This window comes from Rattus norvegicus, chromosome 12 (genome assembly GCF_021556685.1).
Source record: "Rattus norvegicus strain SHRSP/BbbUtx chromosome 12, alternate assembly SHRSP_T2T, whole genome shotgun sequence".
NCBI classification, from domain to species: domain Eukaryota; kingdom Metazoa; phylum Chordata; class Mammalia; order Rodentia; family Muridae; genus Rattus; species Rattus norvegicus.
This window is the reverse complement of record NC_141545.1, coordinates 9,180,642-9,202,868: the sequence shown is the minus strand read 5'-3', so window position 1 is coordinate 9,202,868 and position 22,227 is coordinate 9,180,642. Positions and strand designations below refer to the sequence as shown.

At 42.6% G+C, this 22,227-nt stretch overlaps 1 protein-coding gene and 1 long non-coding RNA gene across 3 annotated transcripts in view; one reads left to right on the top strand and one right to left on the bottom strand.

Annotated features, from left to right (window-relative positions):
• The window catches only part of Elavl1 (ELAV like RNA binding protein 1), a 40,943-nt gene that overhangs the window by 5,266 nt on the left and 13,450 nt on the right, over window positions 1–22,227 (top strand). For both annotated transcript variants that reach the window (NM_001108848.1, XM_087579010.1), the window contains 2 exon segments: window positions 12,075–12,262; window positions 19,560–19,663. In NM_001108848.1, the coding sequence (NP_001102318.1) occupies window positions 12,091–12,262; window positions 19,560–19,663 (276 nt within the window). In that variant the 5' untranslated portion in view covers window positions 12,075–12,090.
• On the bottom strand, window positions 12,091–14,392 carry LOC148002109 (uncharacterized). Its single transcript, XR_015634540.1, has 3 exons — window positions 14,326–14,392; window positions 13,586–13,681; window positions 12,091–12,353 (listed from the first exon to the last, which is right to left on the bottom strand). It is a non-coding gene; the product is annotated as an uncharacterized LOC148002109 (long non-coding RNA).

Genomic DNA, 22,227 nt, shown 5'->3' with positions numbered 1-22,227 from the left:
AACTCTTCACTTACTGACCCATCTTCCCTGCCAACATCTCACTCTTGATATTGGTGAAAATTAAATAATTTTAAATCAGTGATTGAGGAAGTAAAAAAGACTTATGCCAGTGGTGCTGAGGAATTGAGTGTAGTTTGTTTTTGCTACTTTGTGGGGGTTTTTTTCCCACCCTTTATCTTATGAGCGTGAGCGCGCACACACACACACACACACACACACACACACACTCACACACACACACACTCACACACACAACTTTCAACCCCAACACTAGGTAGAGAAACAAGGATGGAGGAGAAAGATCTCTGAATCTAATTTCTTTCCTATTGTTTCTTCTTTGATCACATCTTAACTATCAAGCCACAGCCAACCTCCCTAAACGACCAATACTCACATCTTGGGGGGCCCTTGAATGTATGTACCTTCACATAATCACAGAAATTATCTGCAGCTGGCAAAACCATGCTTCTGCTAGAGCATGTTGCAAATTATGGTCAACTGCTTCGGACAGTCTAAAGTAGCCCTGAATCAATAAACCTGGGATTAAAACGAAAGCACATGCTCATATTTCTATGTTTTTTGTTTGTTAGGTTGGTTTTTATAGTTGAGAAATAGAGCAGCCTTTTGCCCTACGTAGGTCAAAGCCAGGCTTGGGACACAGGCTGGAAAATTCAATAGGGACACCCATCACAGAGGTATGATTCATTCTGGGACACCACCATGTAGTGACAAGGCCAAGATCCGTCACTTATTAACAGCCTTATTGACCATGAGCAAAATTGTGTGACCTCTGAGCTTTACTGGTTGCTAACAGGGAAAGCCTGGGAATAAAGGGAGTTGACCTAAGAGCAGGAGGTGGCAGTGGCTTGGTAGTAGTCATTTTAACTGGATAGTCACAAGACCTGTTACAGTTAGAGCTTATGGGCACAGGACCAGTTGGACCCAGGTTGGGCCACCCAGATTTGGAAATGGTTAAGGGCAGCATTCTTAGAAGTTGACTAGAATAACCTCTGAAGTACCAAAAGGCTGGCTCCATGCTGCCAGTTGGCTGTAGACTTGACCTGCAAAAAGTGTTCAGCCTTGACTGCCCATGGCCATGCTGTGAAACAGTGTGACAAAGGTTTTGTTTGTTTAAATCTTAATTTTAGTTTTTAATTTGCATTATAGAAATTTTTACTCATCTTTTTGTAGGACTGTTTGAAGGATGTTCTGTTTTGAGAAAGGGCCTGAGGAGCCCAGGTTGGCCTTCAAACATGCTATATATTTGTGTGTGTGTGTGTGTGTGTGTGTGTGTGTGTGTGTGTGTGTGTGTGTGTGTGTGTATGTATGACTTTGAACTTCTGAATTCCACCTCACAAATACTGGGATTACAGTTGTGTACTACCACTCCCATGTGATGCTGGGGTGGGACCCAGGGCCTCATGCATGGTGGGCAAGAAATCTTTAAGTACTAAGCTACTACTAACAAGACCCAGTATGTGAGGCTTGGCTTGGCTTGGTTTGGTTTGGTTTTAAAGGGTTTCACTATGTAATCCTGGCTGGCCTTCAAATCTGTGGGCTAGGCTGACCTCAAGATCACAGTGGTCTGTCTACCTGTCTGTGGCTCATGAGTGCTAGGATTAAAAGCATGTGCTACTTAAAAATTTAATTCCCAGAACCCACATGGTGGCTCATAATCATCTTAACTCCAGTTCCACGGAATCCATTGCCTTCTGACCTCTGAGTGCACCAGGCCTACACCTTGTACATACAGATATACATATAGGCAGAACATTCGTACACATAAAATTAAACTTATTTAAAATCAGTCTGTGTGTCTGTCTGTCTGTCGTCTGTCTGTCTATCTATCTATCTATCTAAAATCACAATATAGAGGATCAGCCTGGACTACAAACCGATCCTGTTTCCATAGGGAGACATTTTTAAGATGGATCATCCTAAGTTGGATTAGAATGTCCTAAAACCCTCAGAAGAGGTGGCTTTTTTTAGTCTGCTCTCTATCCCCAGTAAAATGTATTTGACTTCCCCAGTAAAATATATTTGAAAGTCATGTGTGTAGTATGGATTAGTAGTGCCTTTTCATTGCCGAGTTGTGTTTCATTGTAAGACGTACTGTAATTTATATGAACCCAGATTTTCATTTCTCTTGCGTTGAGCAAGAGTAGAAGACAGATGTGGTGGCTTACACCTCTTTACTCAGCCTTTCAGAGGTAAGGCAGTAGTGCCGTCATAGGTTTGGGCTACATGGTGTATTTCAGAGTTAGCGTATGGGTAAAAGAAAAGAACCAAACAGTACTAGGAGCATGATTGCCAGGTCACCATACTACGTGTCCATATTCAACTCAGAGACTGCCAATTGCCAATTCATCAAAGTGACTATAACATTTTCTTTTAAGATTTATTTTATGCGTAAGAGTACACTCTAGCTGGGTTTTTTTTTTTCAGACACACCAGAAGAGGGCATCAGATCCCATTACAGATGGTTGTGAGTCACCATGTGGTTGCTGGGAATTGAACTCAGGAACTCTGGGAGAGCAGTCAGTGCTCTAACCGCTGAGCCATCTCTCCAGCCCCGACTATAACATTTTTGCATTCCTACTATTGCTACGTATAGAAAGTCTAACTTCTCCCCCCATCCTCTCCAGAATGGACATTTTCCTGTTGTTATATTTTGTTTTAGCCATTCTACTAGGTGGATGTGGCCTCTCTGCCTAGCTAATGATGTTGTACCTCTTCCCATACGTTTATTGCCATCTACATACCTGCTTTGCTGTACTTTCAAAATCATCTGCTTTTTTTTTTTTTTTAAGTTTTAGGTGTTGGCTTATTTTAAAATTTCAGTTAATTTTTTGTGTTAAGTGGTCAAGATTGTTGCTGTACATGTGTGGATGTCAAAGAACAAACCATGAATATGAAAATGAATTGTTCTTTGGACTTCATATCTAGAGTCTTTCTTCTCCTAAGGTCTCTTGTTTTGCTACACAACTGGCCACATCTACCTTTATACTTGGGTTCTGGAGATCAAACTTAAATTGTCAGGCTTGCATACACAAATACTTTTATCCCCCTGAACTATCTCCCCAGTTCTGTTTGTTTTGGGGGACTGCTATTTAGATGAGGATAACTTTGAACTTCTGATCTACATTCTCTTGTTTTAAGTTGGGTCTGCTCTGCATTATGCTTTGAAAAAGGGTCTCACCAAACCCGAAGCTAGTTTGGTTCTTTTTTTTTTTTTTTTTCCGGAGCTGGGGACCGAACCCAGGGCCTTGCGCTTCCTAGGTAAGCGCTCTACCACTGAGCTAAATCCCCAGCCCCCCGAAGCTAGTTTGGAAGACAGCAAGCCCCATCACTCTTGCTTTCTCCTTTGCAGTGCTGGGCTTACACAGGCAGTCGTACATGTCGTCTATTAACACATATGCTAAGGATTGAACTTAAGTTCTCATTAGGCCATCACTCCAGCTGCCATGCCTCCCTTTCTTCCTTAAGTGAAGTTGTGTCTATATGTGTTTATACTTGTGCACACCATACTGTGAACTTATACTTATCAGAAATAAATTTCTAATAAACACTATTTATGTATATCACCAGTACATTTCTGGTAGTTAATTGAGAACATCGGGGGCTTTTTGGTAATATGGTAGACCACCGTAGGAAGAAAAACCATTTAGTACACTAAAAGAGTAGTGCGTACCATAATAACAAAAGATCTGCCTGTCTGACTTGTCCAGTCTTAAGAGCTTTTTAAAATTGTGTCATCAAAGCTTGGTAGTTAAGAACACTGGATATGGGTTCATTTCCTAGTGCCCACATTAGAATTGTCTGTAACTCAAATTCCATGGGGTTTGATACCTCTCTGGCTTCCACAGGCATCAGGCACACATTTGCTGCACAGACACATTTAGGCAAAATACCTATATGCATATTTAAAAAGAATGGTTCGAGACTAGCCTGATCTATAGAGCAAGTTCCAGGATACACACACACATACACACACACACACACACACACACACACACACACACACACACACACGAGTCTTAAAAAGACAAAATAAAGAATAATGAAAAACTATTTCTAGGTGTTCTCCCTCCCTTCCTGACAAATACTTTTCTCAGGCTTTGGGTATTTCTTTCTTCCAGCATGGTCTTACACAGCACAGTTTTACGTTTTGATTACATCTATTTATTTCTTAATGAATACTGATGCTTTTGGTATTCTATCTTAAGAATTCTTTGATCAGTCCAATCCCAGCACTCAGGAAGTAGAAGGAGGTAGATCGCTGAGTTCAAAGCCAGCCTGGTCTATAGAGCAAGTTCTTTGATAGCCAGGGATGCACAGGGAAACCCTGTCTCGAAAAAACAAAAGAAAAAAGAGGATTGGCATGGTGGCACATGCCGTAACTCCTGCCTTGGCTACATAGAGTCTGACTGCTGGCAGTGCTAGGAGTCAGACCCAGGGTTTGTTCACAGTTGGAGGTAAGCACTGTATCCTGAGCTGTGCTACTAGGTTGAATCTTTTGTAGCATGGGCTATAGAGGAGCTCCCTGTGGAAACCCTTTGGAGACTCAGAATGGGTGGAGAAGGGAGGGAGAGGACAAAGGCAACAAATAGTGGTAGGCATTTTTTTTCCTGTAAAAAGCCAGATGGTGAATGTTTTGGGCTATGTGGGCCATGTGGCAATTACTAGTTTGTTACTACTCAACTGTGTCATTGTTTTTTAGGAGAAAAAAGTTAAACTTTAGACAGTAGGATAGCTCAAAGAAAATGATTATATTCTAGTAAAACTTTATAAAAGGTAATGAGTTGAAATTTTTGTCAGTTGATCAGCTATTGAAAACAGAACGAATGGGGGAGAAGTAAAAGCACAATTCTTAGAGGAGTGAAGAAAAAAGAGGTTCATAAGATTCCATTTTCGGGTTGGGGATTTAGCTCAGTGGTAGAGAGCTTGCCTAGCAAGCGTAAGGCCCTGGGTTCGGTCCCCAGCTCCGAAAAAAAGAAAAATAAAAAAGATTCCATTTTCAGCACCATGAAAAGCGAAGGAGTAGTAGGGGAGTGAAGAGAAAGAGAAAAAAGGGAAAAGAAGAAGGAAGAGATGTTTTGAATCTCATTTTCTTTCTTTTTTTTAAAGATTTATTTATTCTATATATGTGCGTACACGTCGCTGTCTTCAGACACGCCAAAAGAGGGCATCAGATCCCATTACAGATGGTTATGAGTTGTCACCATGTGGTTGCTAGGAATTGAATTCAAACCTCTGGAAGAGCAGTTGGTGCTCTTAATCACTGAGCTACCTCTCCAGCCCTTGAATCTCATTTTTAACAAACTTCATATTCAAGTTTTTTGTTGTTTGCTTCTTTTTGCTGTTATTATTGCTGCTGTGCTGTTTTTGACACAGGGATTCTCTGTATTTCTGCCTGCCTTAGAACTTGCTCTGTAGACCAAGCTTGCCTTGATCCTCCTGCCTCTTGTGAGCATTATGGTGAAAGGTGTGTGCCACCAGCACCCTGGTGCATATTAATTTTTGACATTAATCTCTGTTGTGCTCTTCTCTTCAGCAGATGCCTTTGCTCATTTGTTTGTTTTTAACGTAATGGTCTATTTAAAAAATCTCATGACCACAGACAGTTTAACAGATTGACCACAATTTTTTATGATTAAATTTTAGTGCTTTCTACTTAAAATTGACTCTGGTCCACCATCTATTAACATATATGTAAATGTTAGCTACACTTGGTCCTTTTTTATAAACTGAGAGGTAGAGTTTTTCTTTAGATTCCTAACTTGTACTGATGTGGTCATTGCTATGAGACAAATTCTTATCATGGGTTTGGTTTCACAATAAAATTTTTAGAAGTTGCCAAACCCTCCTTCAGAAAGCTGGTGCTGTCTATATATGTCTGTCTATGAGGTTGTTCCCTCTTCTTTTTTTTTTTTTTTTTTGTTCTTTTTTTTTCAGAGCTGGGGACCGAACCGAGGGCCTTGCGCTTCCTAGGTAAGCACTCTACCACTGAGCTAAATCCCCAGCCCCTGTTCCCTCTTCTTACAGGATGCAGATTGATTGATTGATTGATTGATTGATTGATTGATTCTCTGTGAGTTTCACATTATTCAGTCCAGACCCACTCATCTCCCTGTGTCCTCCTATCAACCTCGCATCTGCCCTTACAGTACCCCCAAAAAGAAAATAAACACACACACACAAACAAAAAAAAAGAAAAAAAACTAAGCAAAGCATAGAAAAAAGAAAACTTCTTTTGTAAGCCATAGTGTGTCAACAATATGCCCCACAATACCCCTCTGTCCAAACATCCTCATTTGCAATGAGTCGTTGGTCTGGTTTGAGGTCTCTAGTTTCTGTGACATCATCAATATTGGATCTACACCAGGACTTCTCCCAGTTATCCTGTGGTTACCCTGTGTCATGAAGCTCCTGTAGCTTTGGAACAGCAGGACTGGCCTTTTTGAGCCCACTGAGAGTTACAGATGATGTAGGTTTTGGGGTAGACCAGTTCAAAGCCCTGGATCTGGGCCTGGGTGGGTGGTAGCTGAGCTGAGCAGCCATCCCGTATCCACACAACCAAAGTGAAGTTTCCAGCACTACTCAGGTTAGCAACCTTTGGCAGGGTTGTTCTCCCTCTCTCAAGGCTGGCTCACCTGGCTGCCCCGTGGGTGCAGGGCCCACTCTCCCAAGTGCTGCAGCCAGCGAAGGACTGGGCAGTTCTCCCATTCTCACACCCTTGGATGCTGGTGGATCACCTGTGTCTTCACCACTAAGGGCCACCTCTACTGTGCTGCCCTGACAAGGTGCAGGGTGGCCCACTACTTATATGACTAGTAAAACAGCCTATCATTTCATTTTGCTTTATTTGTGGGGGGAATAAGTCTCATACAGTCTAGTGATTCTCAACCTGTGGGTCGGGGTTGAATGACTTTCACAGGGTTGTGTATCAGATATTTACATTATGGTTTATAACAGTAGCAAAATTGAAGTAGCAATGAAATAATTTTATGATTGGAGCTTACCACAACAACATGATGAACTGTTTGAAAGGGTTGAAGCGGGGGTTGGGGATTTAGCTCAGTGGTAGAGCGCTTGCCTAGGAAGCACAAGGCCCTGGGTTCGGTCCCCAGCTCCGAAAAAAAGAACCAAAAAAAAAAAAAAAAAAAAAGAAAAGAAAAGAAAGGGTTGAAGCATTAGGAAGGTTGAGAATCACTGTCCTAGATGATTCCAAACTGAAGGTGAAGATATGATCCTCCTGCTTCCACCTCCCAAATGCTAGCATGATAGCCATGTGCCCCTGTGCTAGCTTACATGGTATCAGGGTTGACTTTGTATATGCTAGGCAAGTGCCCCATTTATTAGCTCTTTCGTCCCCAGTTTTCCCTTTTCGTGAGGTTGAGGGTTTTTGCATGCTTGCTTGCTTGCTTGTTTTTTGTATGTTTGTTTTGGGGGTAGGTGTTTGGTTTGGTTTGACTTGAGTTTGTTTGTTTGTTTGTTTGTTTGTTTGTTTGTTTTCTGAGATAGACTTTCTCTGTGTAGCCCTGGCTGTCCTAAAACTTGCTCTGTAGACCAGGCTGGCCTTGAACTTGGAGGGATCCTCCTGACTACCTCCTGAGTACTGAGATTAAAGGCATTCCCCATCAAGTCAAGGTTAAGCTTTTTTTCCTCATGGGCTTGTCATCTCTTTGAATGGCTATCATCATGAAGTTGTAGTTTATATCATTGTTGTCTACCTTTCTGCTAGTTATGTGTTGGATTTTAATTATTAATTTGTAGATGCCTTGACTCAACTTTTATTCAGCCCTAGCAATGTTGACATTTTAGGCAATTTATTCAGCCTTACCAATGTTGAGATTTTAGGCAAGGTACTTCTTAGTCATTGGTATCATCCTGTGCCTTGCAGAATATTTTATTAACAGCATCCTGTAATGTGCTCGCTAGACACTGATAGTGTGTGGGCACATACACACTGATGTTAACCAAGAATGCCTGCACACATCATCACATCCTGTCCCTTGGTGGGTGAATTTCCCAGCATAACAAACTCTAATCAAAATGATACATAGCAGATGTCTCTTGCTGCTTGTCTTTGTTTCTGGTGCTTTTTGCCATACAGCTTTTTAATTTTATGATACCTGGTTTCCTGTTAACATGCTTGATAGAGAAAAAGGAACCTGCAGAGCTTTAAATGAGTAATAATAAACACTACACTGGGACATTTTTAGTTTGCCTATTTGAGAGTTAAGAGAGTGGGAAACAGGTCTAATTCCCCTTCTCCCAGTGACTCAAGTAGTAGGAGAGAAATATCTGTGCAAATGTTGTGTTTGGTTTTACGTAATCTCTGGCAAAGCCTTTTTTTTAAGGTGCTAGACATGGAACTTACTGCCTCCTATGTGTACTAGGCAAGTGCTCTGCTACTTAGCTCTGAAAAGTTTTTCTGTTTTTTGTTTTCTTTTGAGATGCAGTTAAATGTAGCCCAAGCTGGCCTTGAACTTTCTATACCAGCCAATGGTAGCCTTTATATTCCTGATCCTCCTGTCCCCACTGCTTCCGTACTAGAATTACAGGAGTGTGCCCACACGCAACCTTTGCAGAGTTGTTTTTAAAGATAGTCAAAGGCTTATGCCTTGTGGGCTTTGAATTTTCACTAATCCAGTCTGCACATCTTGAGGAAGGAGTAGATTGTTCACTGAACTCTCCAGGAAAGTGAGCATGTGTGAAGTAGTGACTATAGATTTAAAAGCGGGGTCAGAGGGCCTCCCAGGTTAGGCCACTGCACCCTAATGTCTGTAGAGCAAACCAGGTATTGGCTATGTTTTCAAAAGTTTGGTCTTGGGGATTTAGCTCAGCGGTAGAGCGCTTGCCTAGCAGGCGCAAGGCCCTGGGTTCGATCCCCAGCTCCGGGGGAAAAAAAAAAGTTTGGTCTTGGTGCCCTCAGATGCAGCTATACAGACATTGCTACAGGCAAGGTATACATGGCTCTTTGCTCCTGAAAGTAGATTTTCCAGAACCTGCAGCTGTGGGCCCATTCTTCCACCCCACACCCCCCATGCACACACATGTACACACACGCACACTAAGAAGTCCTGATCTCTTTCTGGTTCCAGTACCTGTATCTTTAGAGAGAAAAAGAACATTTGAAGATAATTGACCAGCAGATGTCCAAAGTTGGGTTGCATCATAGGCTTGTCTGTATCCAGCTATAATCCACAATGGTGACAGGAAAAAGCAGTTAGGACTGGGAAGCTCTTGAGACACACACACTTTTTTCCTCTTAGGATCTTGAGCTGTTATACTGGGATTACATTTGATTTTTTGTTTTTTTGTTTTTTTGTTTTTTTTTTGTTTTGTTTTCTGGGTTTTTTACAGCTATATTTATAGGTATACTCGTCCACTAGGGATGAAACCCAAGGTCTTGTGCATGTTTTGTTAAGGAGCTGTGTCTTCAGGCCTCTCTTCAAGGATTCTCTTACTGAGCCAGACCAGGTGGCACACACCTGTAATCATAGCACTCGGGGGGCAGGTAGGGGCAGGAAGATCAGAAGTTTAAATCCAGTCTAGGCTACATAGTGAGTTGTAGGCCATCTTCGGCTACATTGGATACCTATCACTTGCAGAGTCCTTTTACCCAAGTGTGAAACCTCATACCTGTAATCTAGATCTTGGGAAGCAGAGGCAGGGGGATCATCCTGTTTGAGGCCACCCTGAACTACATAGTTCATTCCAGGCCAGCCTGACTTAAAAGTGAAACTGCCTTTAAAAACTGTTGGTAAACATGGTTGAACTTAGATTTGTTTTGTGTTAATAGAATTCTTTTGTAGAGCAGTTTTAGTTTTACAAAAAAGATTATAAAGAACTGGTGAGATGGTTTAGTGGTTAAAGGTGCTTGCTGCTAAGTCTGATCTGAGTTCAAAGGAAGAGGAGAACTGACTCCTGCAGGTCTTCCTCTAGCCTCCATGCTCCTGCACACATATACATGCACATACATACACACAATAAGTACATGTAACCTTAAAATGAAAAGGAGTGGGTGGCTAGAGAGATGGCTCAGGAGTTAAGTGAGTTAAGTGCACTGCTCTTCTCGAGGAACCAAATGTGGTTCCTATCACCCATGCAGTAGTTTACAGTCCTCCATAATTCCCACAGACACCAGGTATACATGAAGTGCCCTTATATATACGCAGGCAAAAATACACATAAAAATAAGTTTTCAAAAAAATAGCAGTTTATTCCTTTTATATCCTTCCCCAACAACCTTTTCCCTATTGCAAACATTTAGACCCATTTGTTACAATTAATGAAACATTGGCATATTATGTAATAACTGAGGCCTGCAGTCACATCAATGTGTATGAATGTTTCGCTTGTGTGTATTTATACTATAGCATGCCTGCTACCGACAGAGATTAAAAGAAGTCAGGTTAAGTTACAGATTACTGCAAACTACCTTGTGAGGACTTGCAACCAAATTTGGGTTATGTTTAAGAACAGGAAGTTATGAACTATCCCTGCATACCCTGTGTGTGTCTGTCTTGTCTTGTCTTGTCTGTCTGTCTGTCTGTCTGTCTGTCTCTTTGTTTTGGGGTGGGTGTTTTTATTTGTTGAGTTTGGGTCTCATGTATCTCATGATGGCTTTTACCTTGATATGTAGCCAAGGATAGCCTAGATATTCTGCCTTCTTGAGTGTTAGGATTATAGGCATGGACCACCATATCTAGTAGTATCCTTATGGTTTTGCCTTTTATTGATAAGCCATGCAATTGGAGTCATACATGTGGCATTGCAAACTGTTTTCTTTGACTTAATAATATGCATTTAAAGGTCTTGTTTATTGGGCTGGGAGGGATGTAGCTTAGTGGCAGAGTACTTACCTAGCATGCTCAAGGCCCTAGGTGTGATCCCAGAGTCTAACACACACACACACACACACACACACACACACACACACACACACACACACTCTGATGGACTGACAGACGGACGGATGGATGGACTGGGAACTCTGAGGATTTACCTCAGGGATAGAGCAACACCAATCAGGTACAAGGAAAATTAAGGCTGGGGACATGGCTCAGTATTAGAACAGTTACCTAGCCAGTTTCTCCTTGCCTTTTTGTGGCTTAATAACTCATTTCTGTTTTTGCTTATTATTGATAAAGCAGCTGTTTGTAAGCATAGTTGATCTCTTTGTATGATGAAGGTAGGTGGATATGGTGTGTGTATGTTCATGTGGGTGTGAGCATATGTGTGTGGGGGTACAAGTTTATGTGGAAGCCAGAGATCATTATTGAGTGACTTCTTCCGTCACATTATATTAAATCACCATGACCAGAAACAACTTACAGAAGAAAATGTACTTGAGCTTAAAGTCTATAATGATGAAGAATATGTAGCAGCAGGCAGCTAGGGTCGGAAAGTGTGAAATCCTATCTCTATCCACATTCAGGAACCTCAGAGAACAAACTGGATATAGTGCAAGACTATAAATTCTCAAAGCCCACACCCAGTGGCTTTACTAATTAAAGGTTTCACAATCTACCTAAAGAGTGCCATCATCTAGGAGCCAAGTATTCAAATGCTTGAGCCTTTGAATATTGAAAAATATTGCTCGTCCTCATTCTCTGACACCTGAGTGCTACTGAGAAAAGCTACTCTGTAGAGAGCAGTGCTTATCAGTAAGACACAGGGCAGGATCAGTGTGGAATACACTGACTGTGGCAAGGTGTGTGGTGGTGTCTACCAAAATACTCCACCTTATTTTTTGAGACAGGGTCTCTGAACCTGAAGCTTATTGATTTCAGCTAGGCTGGTGGCCAAATAGTTCCATGGGTCCCCTACCGTGTACCCAAGTCCCTGTGCTAGGATTAGAGGTCTATGCCAACTCATCCAACTTTTATATAGGTGCTGTGGATATGAACTCAAATCTCCAGCAAGCTCTTTATGAACTGAATCATCTCCCCGGTAGTTGATCTTTTAGTGCAGAAAAGAAAATCCCTTAAATATAGTCATTTATCTTTGACTTTGCATACCCAGATGAACATCTAAAATTTATCTAAACTTACTTTTCTTTGCAGATTTTTAAAAAATACGATGTCTAATGGTTATGAAGACCACATGGCGGAAGACTGCAGGGATGACATTGGGAGAACGAATTTAATTGTCAACTACCTCCCTCAGAACATGACCCAGGAGGAACTACGGAGTCTGTTCAGCAGCATTGGCGAGGTTGAATCTGCAAAACTTATTCGGGATAAAGTTGCAGGTAAAGAGCCTGAGAGGTTTCTGGAAAGTTGACTGTACTATTAATCACTGGCTTCTCTGCTGGTAGCTCCTTAGTACACAATAGCTGCAGGCTAGAAACCATAGTTATGAATGAAGGTTTGTTCTTTAACCTCAGATCTCTTTTCCACAGCCCCAGTATAAGATTGGACAGAGACAGGGGTGGGCCTATCCTAGAGAGATGTTTCAGCAGTTAAGGACACTTGTTACTCTTGCAGAGGAACAGAGTTTGGTCCTCACACCCTCATCAGACAGCTTACCACATATGTAACTCCAGCTGATACTCTCTGTTGACTTCATAGGCACACATACACATGTGCACACAACACCACCTCCCACACACACACACAAATCCATAATTTAAAAAAAATACATCTTGAGAAAATTTGATGGTAATGTTCCTACCAAAAGAGCTCCAAGCTCTTGTAAGTTTTTGTAACTTAAAACATATACCAGGTGTTTAATCCCAGCACTCCAGAGAAATAGGCAGATGGATCTCTGTGAGTTCCAGGACAACCAGGGCTAGATAGTCAGACCCTCTCTCAACATCAACAACAGAAAGCACATGTACAGAATGGAGGTGAGAGGAGACAAATGAGAGGATAGCAGAAATGGAGTGCTCTGAAAAGTGTATGGAGCCAAATAGTTGTACAAATTGATCAAGTTCCCACATGTGGAAGGGACCCTGCTAGGCCAAGCACTGACAAATCTGCCCCTGCGGATGCAGACTTTCATGTACAATTGAACCCTTCACCAGCTGGATCTCTGGAATCATATGCAAAATGCCTGAAAGCCTTGTGCTTCAGCTCTTCTGGTATGACTCTTAGGCTGCTAGGCTCCCATCTATTTCAGATGACACCTTTAAACTAAAACGCCTTTCCCCTTTTATTCCTAGGTCTGTAGGTTAATGCCTTCTACAAGGGAACTTTAGATAATACGCAGATTGATTAATTGAACAATATTAAATTATTTGGCTGTAGTCCTGCATAGGAATCCTGCCCAAATGGCTTTTGGATGCTTTTCTCTACCAGTGTTTTGGTGGAAGGGGTTCTCAGCAGCATCTTTGGCAGTCCTCGGGAGTCTAGCTCCTGGTTCTCATGCCCTGATTTCTTTCTGTGGGTTTTAGAGGAATATAAGTTATTGTTAGTAGGAACTCCTTGATTAGACAAAGTTAGTCCTGAAAGAACTAGTTTTGGAGAAGTGGAGACATTGTAGAAAGCTGTCTTAGTTAGGGTTTCATTGCTATGAAGAGACACCATGACCATGACAACTCTTATAAAGGAAAACATTAATTGGGGTTGCTTACAGTTTCAGAGGTTTAGTCCGTTATCATCAGGGTCGGAAGAAGCATAGCAGTGTGCAGGCAGACACAGTGCTGGAGAAGCAAGAGTTGCATTTTTATCTAAAGGCAGCAGAAAAGGACTGAGTTACTGGCCATAGCCTGAGCTTATAGAACCTAAAAGACCACACCTCCTAATAGTGCCACTCGCTAAGGAACTATGGGGGCCAGTTTCATTCAGACTACCACAGAAGCAGAAGTGGGATTAGAAAGTGATTTGAATTTCCAGATACAGGGCTTCTCTGATCTGCAGGCAGTGTTGGGAGTTGTGGAGAAGGTACCTGCTAAGCTCAATAATGTCTTCTTAGTAGCCTTTCTTTCCAGTGCAGTGAGTGGCAGTCTGAGACACTCAGCTACCCTTACTTTACTTCTGCTGTCACATTTCACTGTTCGTCTGTCATTCAGTGGCACCACTCTGCCTAACTGTCTTTTTTTCTCTAGCTGGATCTCAGCCTGCCTACCCTAGCAAGAGAGTGTTTATATCTAGCCAGCTAGGTGTGCTGTAGTCCCGAGCCTGCTCATTGGCACAGTGGGTAGCCCGTCCTTCATAACCTTTCTGTGTTTTCTTTCCTTTGGCCTTCAGCTAGTTTTCACTCAGATCTGATGACCACCTTGTATCTCACAGTAGAACTACCAGCTGTCTCCTCTCTCCCCTGATCCCTTTCCTCCCTGGCTACTCATGACCTATGAACTATCCAAGTAGACACTTTCCTTTGGGTCTCTTGAGAATCATCGAGCCAGGGCTTCAAATACTCTTAAGGTTCCTGGTGTCCTCTAGCACTTTGGAATTTGGAGCTGGGTATTGCTGTCTGGAATGTGGCAGTGCACTGGGGTTGCCGGGCAGCATTTCTAGTCTCTGCCCACTCACTTGAAACTGAGAGCACCTTCTGAGTTGTGAGCATTATTAGCGTAGGTCTCCAGACACTATCTTGATTCTTGTAGGAAGTAGGAAGCCATGAGAACCACCACTGTATGTTGTCCTTCCATTTACATTTACAGGATATCAGTGTCAAATTCCCTCTCTGTACTTGCTCCTAGAAACATTCTCTTCCTATGTTTGTCCTCCCTCAGGGCTATACTCTCTCTGTCTCAGCTGCTCCTTTCCCCAGTTTTGAGCTTCAGACTATTTTATTGCCCTTTTCCAGAGCTGTTAATCAGGCTGAGTTTAGTTCACTCACTCTCCTGATGAAATAGCTCTCCTGAGATCGGCACCATATTGAACTTACTCTGTGTCTTTGTCCTAGCGGATAACCACTGTCTGTCCAGTAGCTATACTCAGAAGTACCAAGTCTCAGAATTCATTCCCTTTAGTGCTTCTGTAGATTACCCTGTCCTACCTCTCCCACAAGAGTCATCCTAGCTGAAGACATCATTACCTTTACCTACTCTATTGCTGTGGCCTCTTAACTGGCTACCTTTTCCTTCTTCCTGACTTCCTCAGGGCAGCAAAGGGACTTCATCAGTTTCCATGTGACCCATTCATTCCCTTCCTCTAAAACCCTTCAGGTTCTGGGCTCTGTTGACTTGAGGATGCCTTCTGTGGCTCTATCTATAAGATGTTGGCTTGTGGGTTTTCATAACAAGTCATACTGCACTGAAGTTGCCAGTATCAAATCCAAATACTCATTTTGCAAATTGACATATTGGGTCAGCTGGGCAGCAGGAAGGGGACAGGCTGACTCGGGTAACGAGAATGTTTATTATGTTGGTTGGGAAGCTTCCAGTGCTTCTGGGCACCCAGGTTAAGCTCCTTGTTGGAGTCACTATATTTGCTATTGGCACTTCCATCTACAAACATAAGGTACAAGGTGTCATTGCAGCATCTGCCTAACAGCAGAGCTTACTGTGCCACCTGTAACTGTCTTATATGTCCCTTGTGGAATTGGAGGCAGCCTTCAACCCTAATGGTTAATGTATTTTCCTTCTCATCTCATAGGGATGTACCTCTGACACACCCATCCTAAGCCTGAACTGAGTTGCTTATTTTCCAGACATGCCTAGGCTGGCTCTCAGGACTGCTGAACAGTTTTCCTTTTACAAGAATGCCTTTTCACACTTTGCCGCCTTTACTACTTTTTCCTCAGCATGATTCATCTTTGCTCCTCATTTTAAAAGCACCCCCCGCCCAAAAAAAAAAAAAAACCCTGACCAGGTGTAGTGGCAAATAACTTTGATTTCAGCACTTTGGAGGCAGAAGCAGGCATATCTGAGTTTGAGGCCAGCCAGAAGCTATATAGTAAGACCCCATCTCAAAACACAGTAAACAACAGCAGCAACAAAAAGCAGAGCAAACAGTAAACCCTACAAGCTGGAAGTAAAGCCTTAGTTGCCTATAATTTATCACTGGATACACTTCCTTTCACACTTCATTTGTTGCATATTCTCTGTAAGTAATAATGCTACTGCGAGCTGTAGAGCGATCTGTCCTTCCTATCTGAACGAGTTTTCTCCCTATCATTTCTCTCTATAATCCAAGTTATAAGCTCCACAGAGACTTTCACCTTGCACCATTCTGCTTACTGGCTGTTTCCATAGAGCCTTCCTGGAAGTAGTAAACTAGCAAATAAGTGTGTTCCTTCTGAGAACCCCATGGTTCCGGTTGCAAACTGGCCCTGCTTTCCACCATCAATGCCCTGGGCCCTGCAGAGTTCCTCCTCTGCCAGCTGATGCAGCAAGCTGTGTTAGCTCATGTGCTGACCTGCGTTTCCAGGGAAGCCTATCATCTCCATCTGCTTGCTGCCCACCTTTCTATTTTCTCTAAAACACCCTTCTTGTTCTTTACTTTTCCTGTGGTCCCTCTGTCACCTGTACCCTGTGATTCCCAGTAAAGTCTTCTTGGAGCCCCTGTGCACATTTTTTAAAAACAGTGGAGTTGAGCAGGTGGGGAGAATCTGATAGGAGGGGGAAAGTGTGAACAAAATTTAAAGAACAAAACAAAGAAAACCCAAACTTTGTTCCCTATATACCTTTGTTTTCTATACCTATAATACCCATAGATGAGTGTGTCTCTTTACCCTCAGCAAAAGTTCCCTCTTTTTCTTTCTTTTTCTTCTTTTTGTGGGAGGCAGGGGTTGAGAGTCGGGTAGTTTGAGACAGAGTCTTTCTGTGTAGCCCTGGCTGTCCTGGAAGTTCCTGAAGACCAGGCTGGCATCAAACTCAAGCAATCCACCAACCTCTGCCTCCCAAGTGCTGGAATTAAGGTTTATCTGTCTACACAATGGTTATGGCCAAAAACATGATGTCTCAGCTTTCTGATTTGCCTTGTTCTTTATGCTTCTAGGAACTGGGAGCTATAGGTCAACCTGGGAAGAGATGGGGATAGAAGACATTGATCAAAACATATATTTAAATGTGAATTTTAGAATTTATTTTTATTTCATGTGATTGGTGTCTTTTATCTGCATGTATGTCTGTGTAAAGGTGTTGGATCCCCTGAAACTGGAGTTACATTCAGTTGTAAGCTGCCATGTAGATGCTGGGAATTGAAGCCAGGTCCTCTAGAACGATAGCCAGTACTCTTAACCATATCCAGCCCATGTCCACACACATATCCATATCCACACACACAGATTTCTTTGAAAGAAATGTGGGTCTCTTGAGACAGAGGATGGTTGTGAAAAATTGCAAATAATGCCTGTAGTTTCTGTGCCCCAAAGAGAAAACATAATATCAGACTGGTTTTCTAGTATCATCTGGCATGATGTACAAAAGGAAGGAACGATGTGATAGTGGAGGTGGGTCATCTCAGACTGTCCTAGCCAGGTAATCTAAGCTAATGTGCATAGTAATACAGCCCTGTTGGTAGCATATGCACTTGGCCCTTGAAAGGATATGATGAGAGCTTTTTAACTCTGTGGCCTTTCTTCCCTAAACTTATCACCATAGTAAAAAAAAGAAAAATAAAGCAAGCTAGGGTAAGGAACAGTATGTGAGCTATAGACTAGACCACCAGACTGAAAGTTAGCAAAAGCAAGGACAGGGCTAGAGAGAAGACTCAATGGTTAAGGATATTAGCTGTTCTTCCAGAAAACCCAAATGGCAGCTCACAATCATTTATAACTCTACTTCCAGTGAATTTGACACTGTCTTCTGGCCTCCCTGGATGCTATACATACATAGTTTACAGATATACCTACAGGCTAAATACCTAAAAACATAGGGGTCGGGGGGTGTCTTTTGTTTTTGTTAAAAAGCAAGGATGGTCTGAGACACTACCCAGGGGAGTTTTGGGGTTGGGGATTAGAGGGGAATGACACTAAAGGTTGTTTGGGATCCTAGTTAATTCCCAAAGACATAGGAATTAAGTATGAATATTTAGTTAACATTGAACAAGTACTGGTTACTGTTTAAAATATGTTATCGTAATGGAAGATATTTCTAATAGAGGAGGAGTAGGGTCAAGCTGGAACTTTTTTTTTCTTTTTATAAATCTAAAAGTGGCATTAAAAAATGCAGTATCTCCTGGGCATGGTGGCCGGTGTCTTTAATCCCAGCGTTTGAGAGGCAGAAACAGGTAGATCTCTGAACTCAACCAGCTTAGTCTACACATTGAGTTCCAGGATAGCCAAGGCTACACAGAGACACTCTATCTTAAACAAAAGCAGTATTTGAGGAGGGTGAGTTAACAAGATGGCTTGCAGGTATAAGCACTTACACCAAGCATGACAGCCTGAGTTCTGTGCCTGGGACCAACATAGTGGAAGGAGAAAACTGATGTGTCTGTTTTCCAAATACTTGCTGTGGTGTGGGTGCACACATACACACAAATATAATAATAAATATAAAAATAATTTTTAAAATAAAGTATTGGAAAAGTGCTAATGCAACTCAAAAGAAAATAGGTTCTTTGGTTTGTTCAGGTCTTGTTAGCAGCAAAGGAGGTGGCTTCCTGGGTTCTCAGCACAAAAGTCTGCCTCTAATAGGTTTGTCCTACAGCTGCTCTTTCAGGTACCCAGAACAAAATGAAGTATCTGCATGAACTAGGAGGATGTGAATCAAGTTTGTCAAGGCTAGACATCCTAAGGTTCCTTCCTGACAAGCACTCCAGTAGCTTCCTCTTCCTGAGCCTTTCCCTACATGCCATGCCCTTCCCCAGGTACCCAGGGATGCGTGTTCCTGCCTGTCCTGAGTATTTCACAAAGAGGACATTGGGATCTTTTGTTGCTACCTCAGTTTTCATGCCTCTCACCTCTCATATCCAGATGTATGCTGGTGACGTTATTATAGTGGGCTCTGCTGCCAGGAAGAGCTGGAGGAGCTAGACCAGGCTATGAACCTGTGGCCAAGGCCACTTATTAGCTCAGCTTTTTCCCACCATCCACTGAGTCCTGTTTCTCTATACTCAGGAAAGAAAGAGAACCAGTACTTGATGGTGCCAGAACCCAGGAGGCCTTCCCTCTGTGGGAATTCAGGTTTCAGAAATTAACAGACTATGGCACTGGCCACTGCCTCCTCTTCTGTCAGACTGCACAGTACAGCCAACAGCTTTGGGACTGTTAGGCAACATTTCACAAGATGCAGTCAGTAAGAAAGATATCGTTACTTTTTCTTTCTCTTTGAGAAACAAGCTCTCTGTTTTGTGTGTATGCACATACACAATAGCTTCTATGTCGGAAACTAACTTAACTCAGTTCTTCTAACATGTGGCCCAGGGATTGAACCTAGAAGGTCATCAGGCTTGGCAGCAAGCACTTAACTGTCTGAGCCTTCTCACTGGTCCAGTTTTTAAGAAACGTTTAATTACAGATTACCTTTGTTAGTTTCAAAGATGTATAAGTTTGCACAGAAAATGTTTAACACTATTTTAAGACTGGTTCCCCAGTGTACCTCCCTTGGCATTTTGCTGTGTTAACCTATCTTTTCTTTTTCTGACCTTGCCCATGTACCTCCCTTACATCTGTTCTTTGGAAGCCGTTTAACAATGTCATGTTCTCTCTTATAGGACACAGCTTGGGCTACGGCTTTGTGAACTATGTTACTGCAAAAGATGCAGAGAGAGCAATCAGCACACTGAACGGCTTGAGGCTTCAGTCCAAAACCATTAAGGTAAAGAGATGTTGATGTGGAGGAAAAGTCTTAACTAGACCAGAATGGGTATAAGAGTATTGTAGGGGCTGGAGAGATGGCTCTGTGGTTAAGAGCACTGACTGCTCTTCCTGAGGTCCTGAGTTCAAATCCCAGCAACCACATGGTGGCTCACAACCATCTGTAATAGGGATTAGATGCCTCTTCTGGTGGGTCTGAAGACAGCTACAGTGGACTCATATAAATAAAAGAAATCTTTAAAAAAAAAAAAAGGTGTAAAGAGTATTGTAGACTCAGTACCTACAGGTGCTAGGTGTGTTAGTCATGAACGGGGCACCAAGCAAGAGCAGCTGTACTGAGAGACCCAGAAACCAGACATATTCTGTCCCTCACTTGCCCCTACCTGTTGCCACTGCACTCCGGTGGTAATTTGAAGGCTTTACTTGTATGTATATCCTAACTGGCCTCAGATCACAGCTCTTAGTAGCTAACTTATCTGCTGTGTTATCATTGGTCCTGGTGTTGTACTCTGGTTACAGAGGTCAGTGTGAAGGGTTCTGCATTTCTGTGTCTAACCATCTATTTTTTTTCTCTGTGACACACTGGCAACTACAGTGAGGAGATGGACTAATCAGGCTCAGGTGCAGATCCACAGGCCACGTAATTCACACAATTCATACTTAAAAGAGGAAATCGTAGGTTAGATCCTCCCACATAGCATCTCAGGTTCCTTATCACAGCTCCATAGAGCATGAGACTCGGGTTAGGGGGGAGCTGGCTTGACTTTTTCCTCTCCAGTAAGTGAAATGGCTTTTCCAGGGTGGGGCAGAAAGAGGGGCAAATGCTGGAGCTTGAGAGTGAATACTCTGGCACCTGGCATTTAACACCAGTTTAGCAGTTTCTCAGCACAAAATAAGTGCCTAAAACTTACATCACAGCACAGAGCCCTAGGGAAATGGTTCACTTATTTGAGTTACCTATTTTGGTTTTTGTTTGTTTTTATTCTTGTGTTGTGTTTTGTTTTGGGTTTTTTTATTTGGGGGGGATGGAGGGGTTTGGGGGGTTTTTTTGTTGTTTGTTTTTTTTGTTTGTTTGTTTGTTTGTTTTGTTTTGAGACAGGATTTCACTATACAGCCCATACTGACCTTGAATTTTCATCCGCCCCCATTGCTGGAGCACTGGAATTCTTTATATGTGTTCATATCACAAGGGACTGTGGTTGAGTCATTCAGTGAGTGTTTTTAACTCAATGCCAGTATTCCCCCAACTCTGTTCTGGGTGCTGAATGGAACAGTGATTATCAAAGTTTCACCCTCGTGGAATTAATGAGTAAAGTACAGTGTGTGAGACTGTGGTCTATATAGTACAGGGACAGAGGGAGCTATGCAGCAAGTAAGTAACAGGTCTGTGCCAACCATTTCCTCAGGGAAGGTACAAGTATCCCAGTCCAGATGTCCTAAATAGCAGAGACTAGTCACTGCTCCGAAGTCTTAATTCAAGGGGTCAGCAGAGTTGGTTCCTTCCAAGGAACCTGGAAAGGATCACCAAAAAGCATCTCCCTTAAATTCTGGCAATCCATGGCATTCCTTGGGTTACAGAGGCATCCCCATGCTCACTGCCTCCATTTCTATGTGACATTCTGCCTGTGTGTATCTCCCTGGGTCCAGATTTACCCTTTTTATAAGTGTGCAATTATATGGGACTAGGAGCCCAGCTTTTCCATGTGTGACTTTGTCTTAACCAAATCTCTGTGCAAACCAGATCACATTCTGTGATCATGCAGGTTAGAACTTAACCATATGAGTCTGAATTGGACACATATATAGTTCAGCCACTCACAGATTTCTCAAGATCAGGACAGGAAAGCCCTGGATTGACACTAAAGAAAAAGAGTTGCTGAGAGCATAGACAGTCCTTAAAGTGCCATGGAACAGCACAAAGGGTCTGTACACACAGAGCAGTACCAAATGTCTCTGAATGGCTCTCAGGTTTGATTTTGAATTTGGCAGTGCCTAAAGACAAAAGACAAACAGGGTTCTGGTCCTACAGGACATTAGCATTAACGTTTTCCTTAGCATTTGGCTCTGAAGTGTACAGCTAGTGCTGATCCTCAGCTCTCCCCTTATGAATACAGTTTGTCCCCTGCTGACCCAGTCTTATCCTGAGAAAGCCAAAAAGAGCTGACAGCCCTGGTGGTGGGGAAGGCCGCCTCTTCCTTGAGCTATCCTGCCCAAAATTTGATTTTCCCACCAAAGGTTTTGGTAAAGTCGAAAACATTTAGTTGCAGGAATGAATGGGTATTCTGAGGGGTGTTGATGGTGGACATGGACACTAAGCATCTATGCAGAGGGAAGGTGGACCAAGGCAGAACAGTCACATTCGATTATAGAGTGCACATATCCACAGAGCTCTTGCTCTACAGGCTGGACCTTGGTACCAGTGGCCTGAAAACAAATAGGGAAGCATCATCCACTGTACACAGCTCCATTTCCTCAAAGATCCCACCCTGCAGCTCCCCAGTAGTCGTGGTATGCCTTACCATACTTCCAATCTGGTGTCACCCAAGAGGTTGCTGGCTCCTTGAC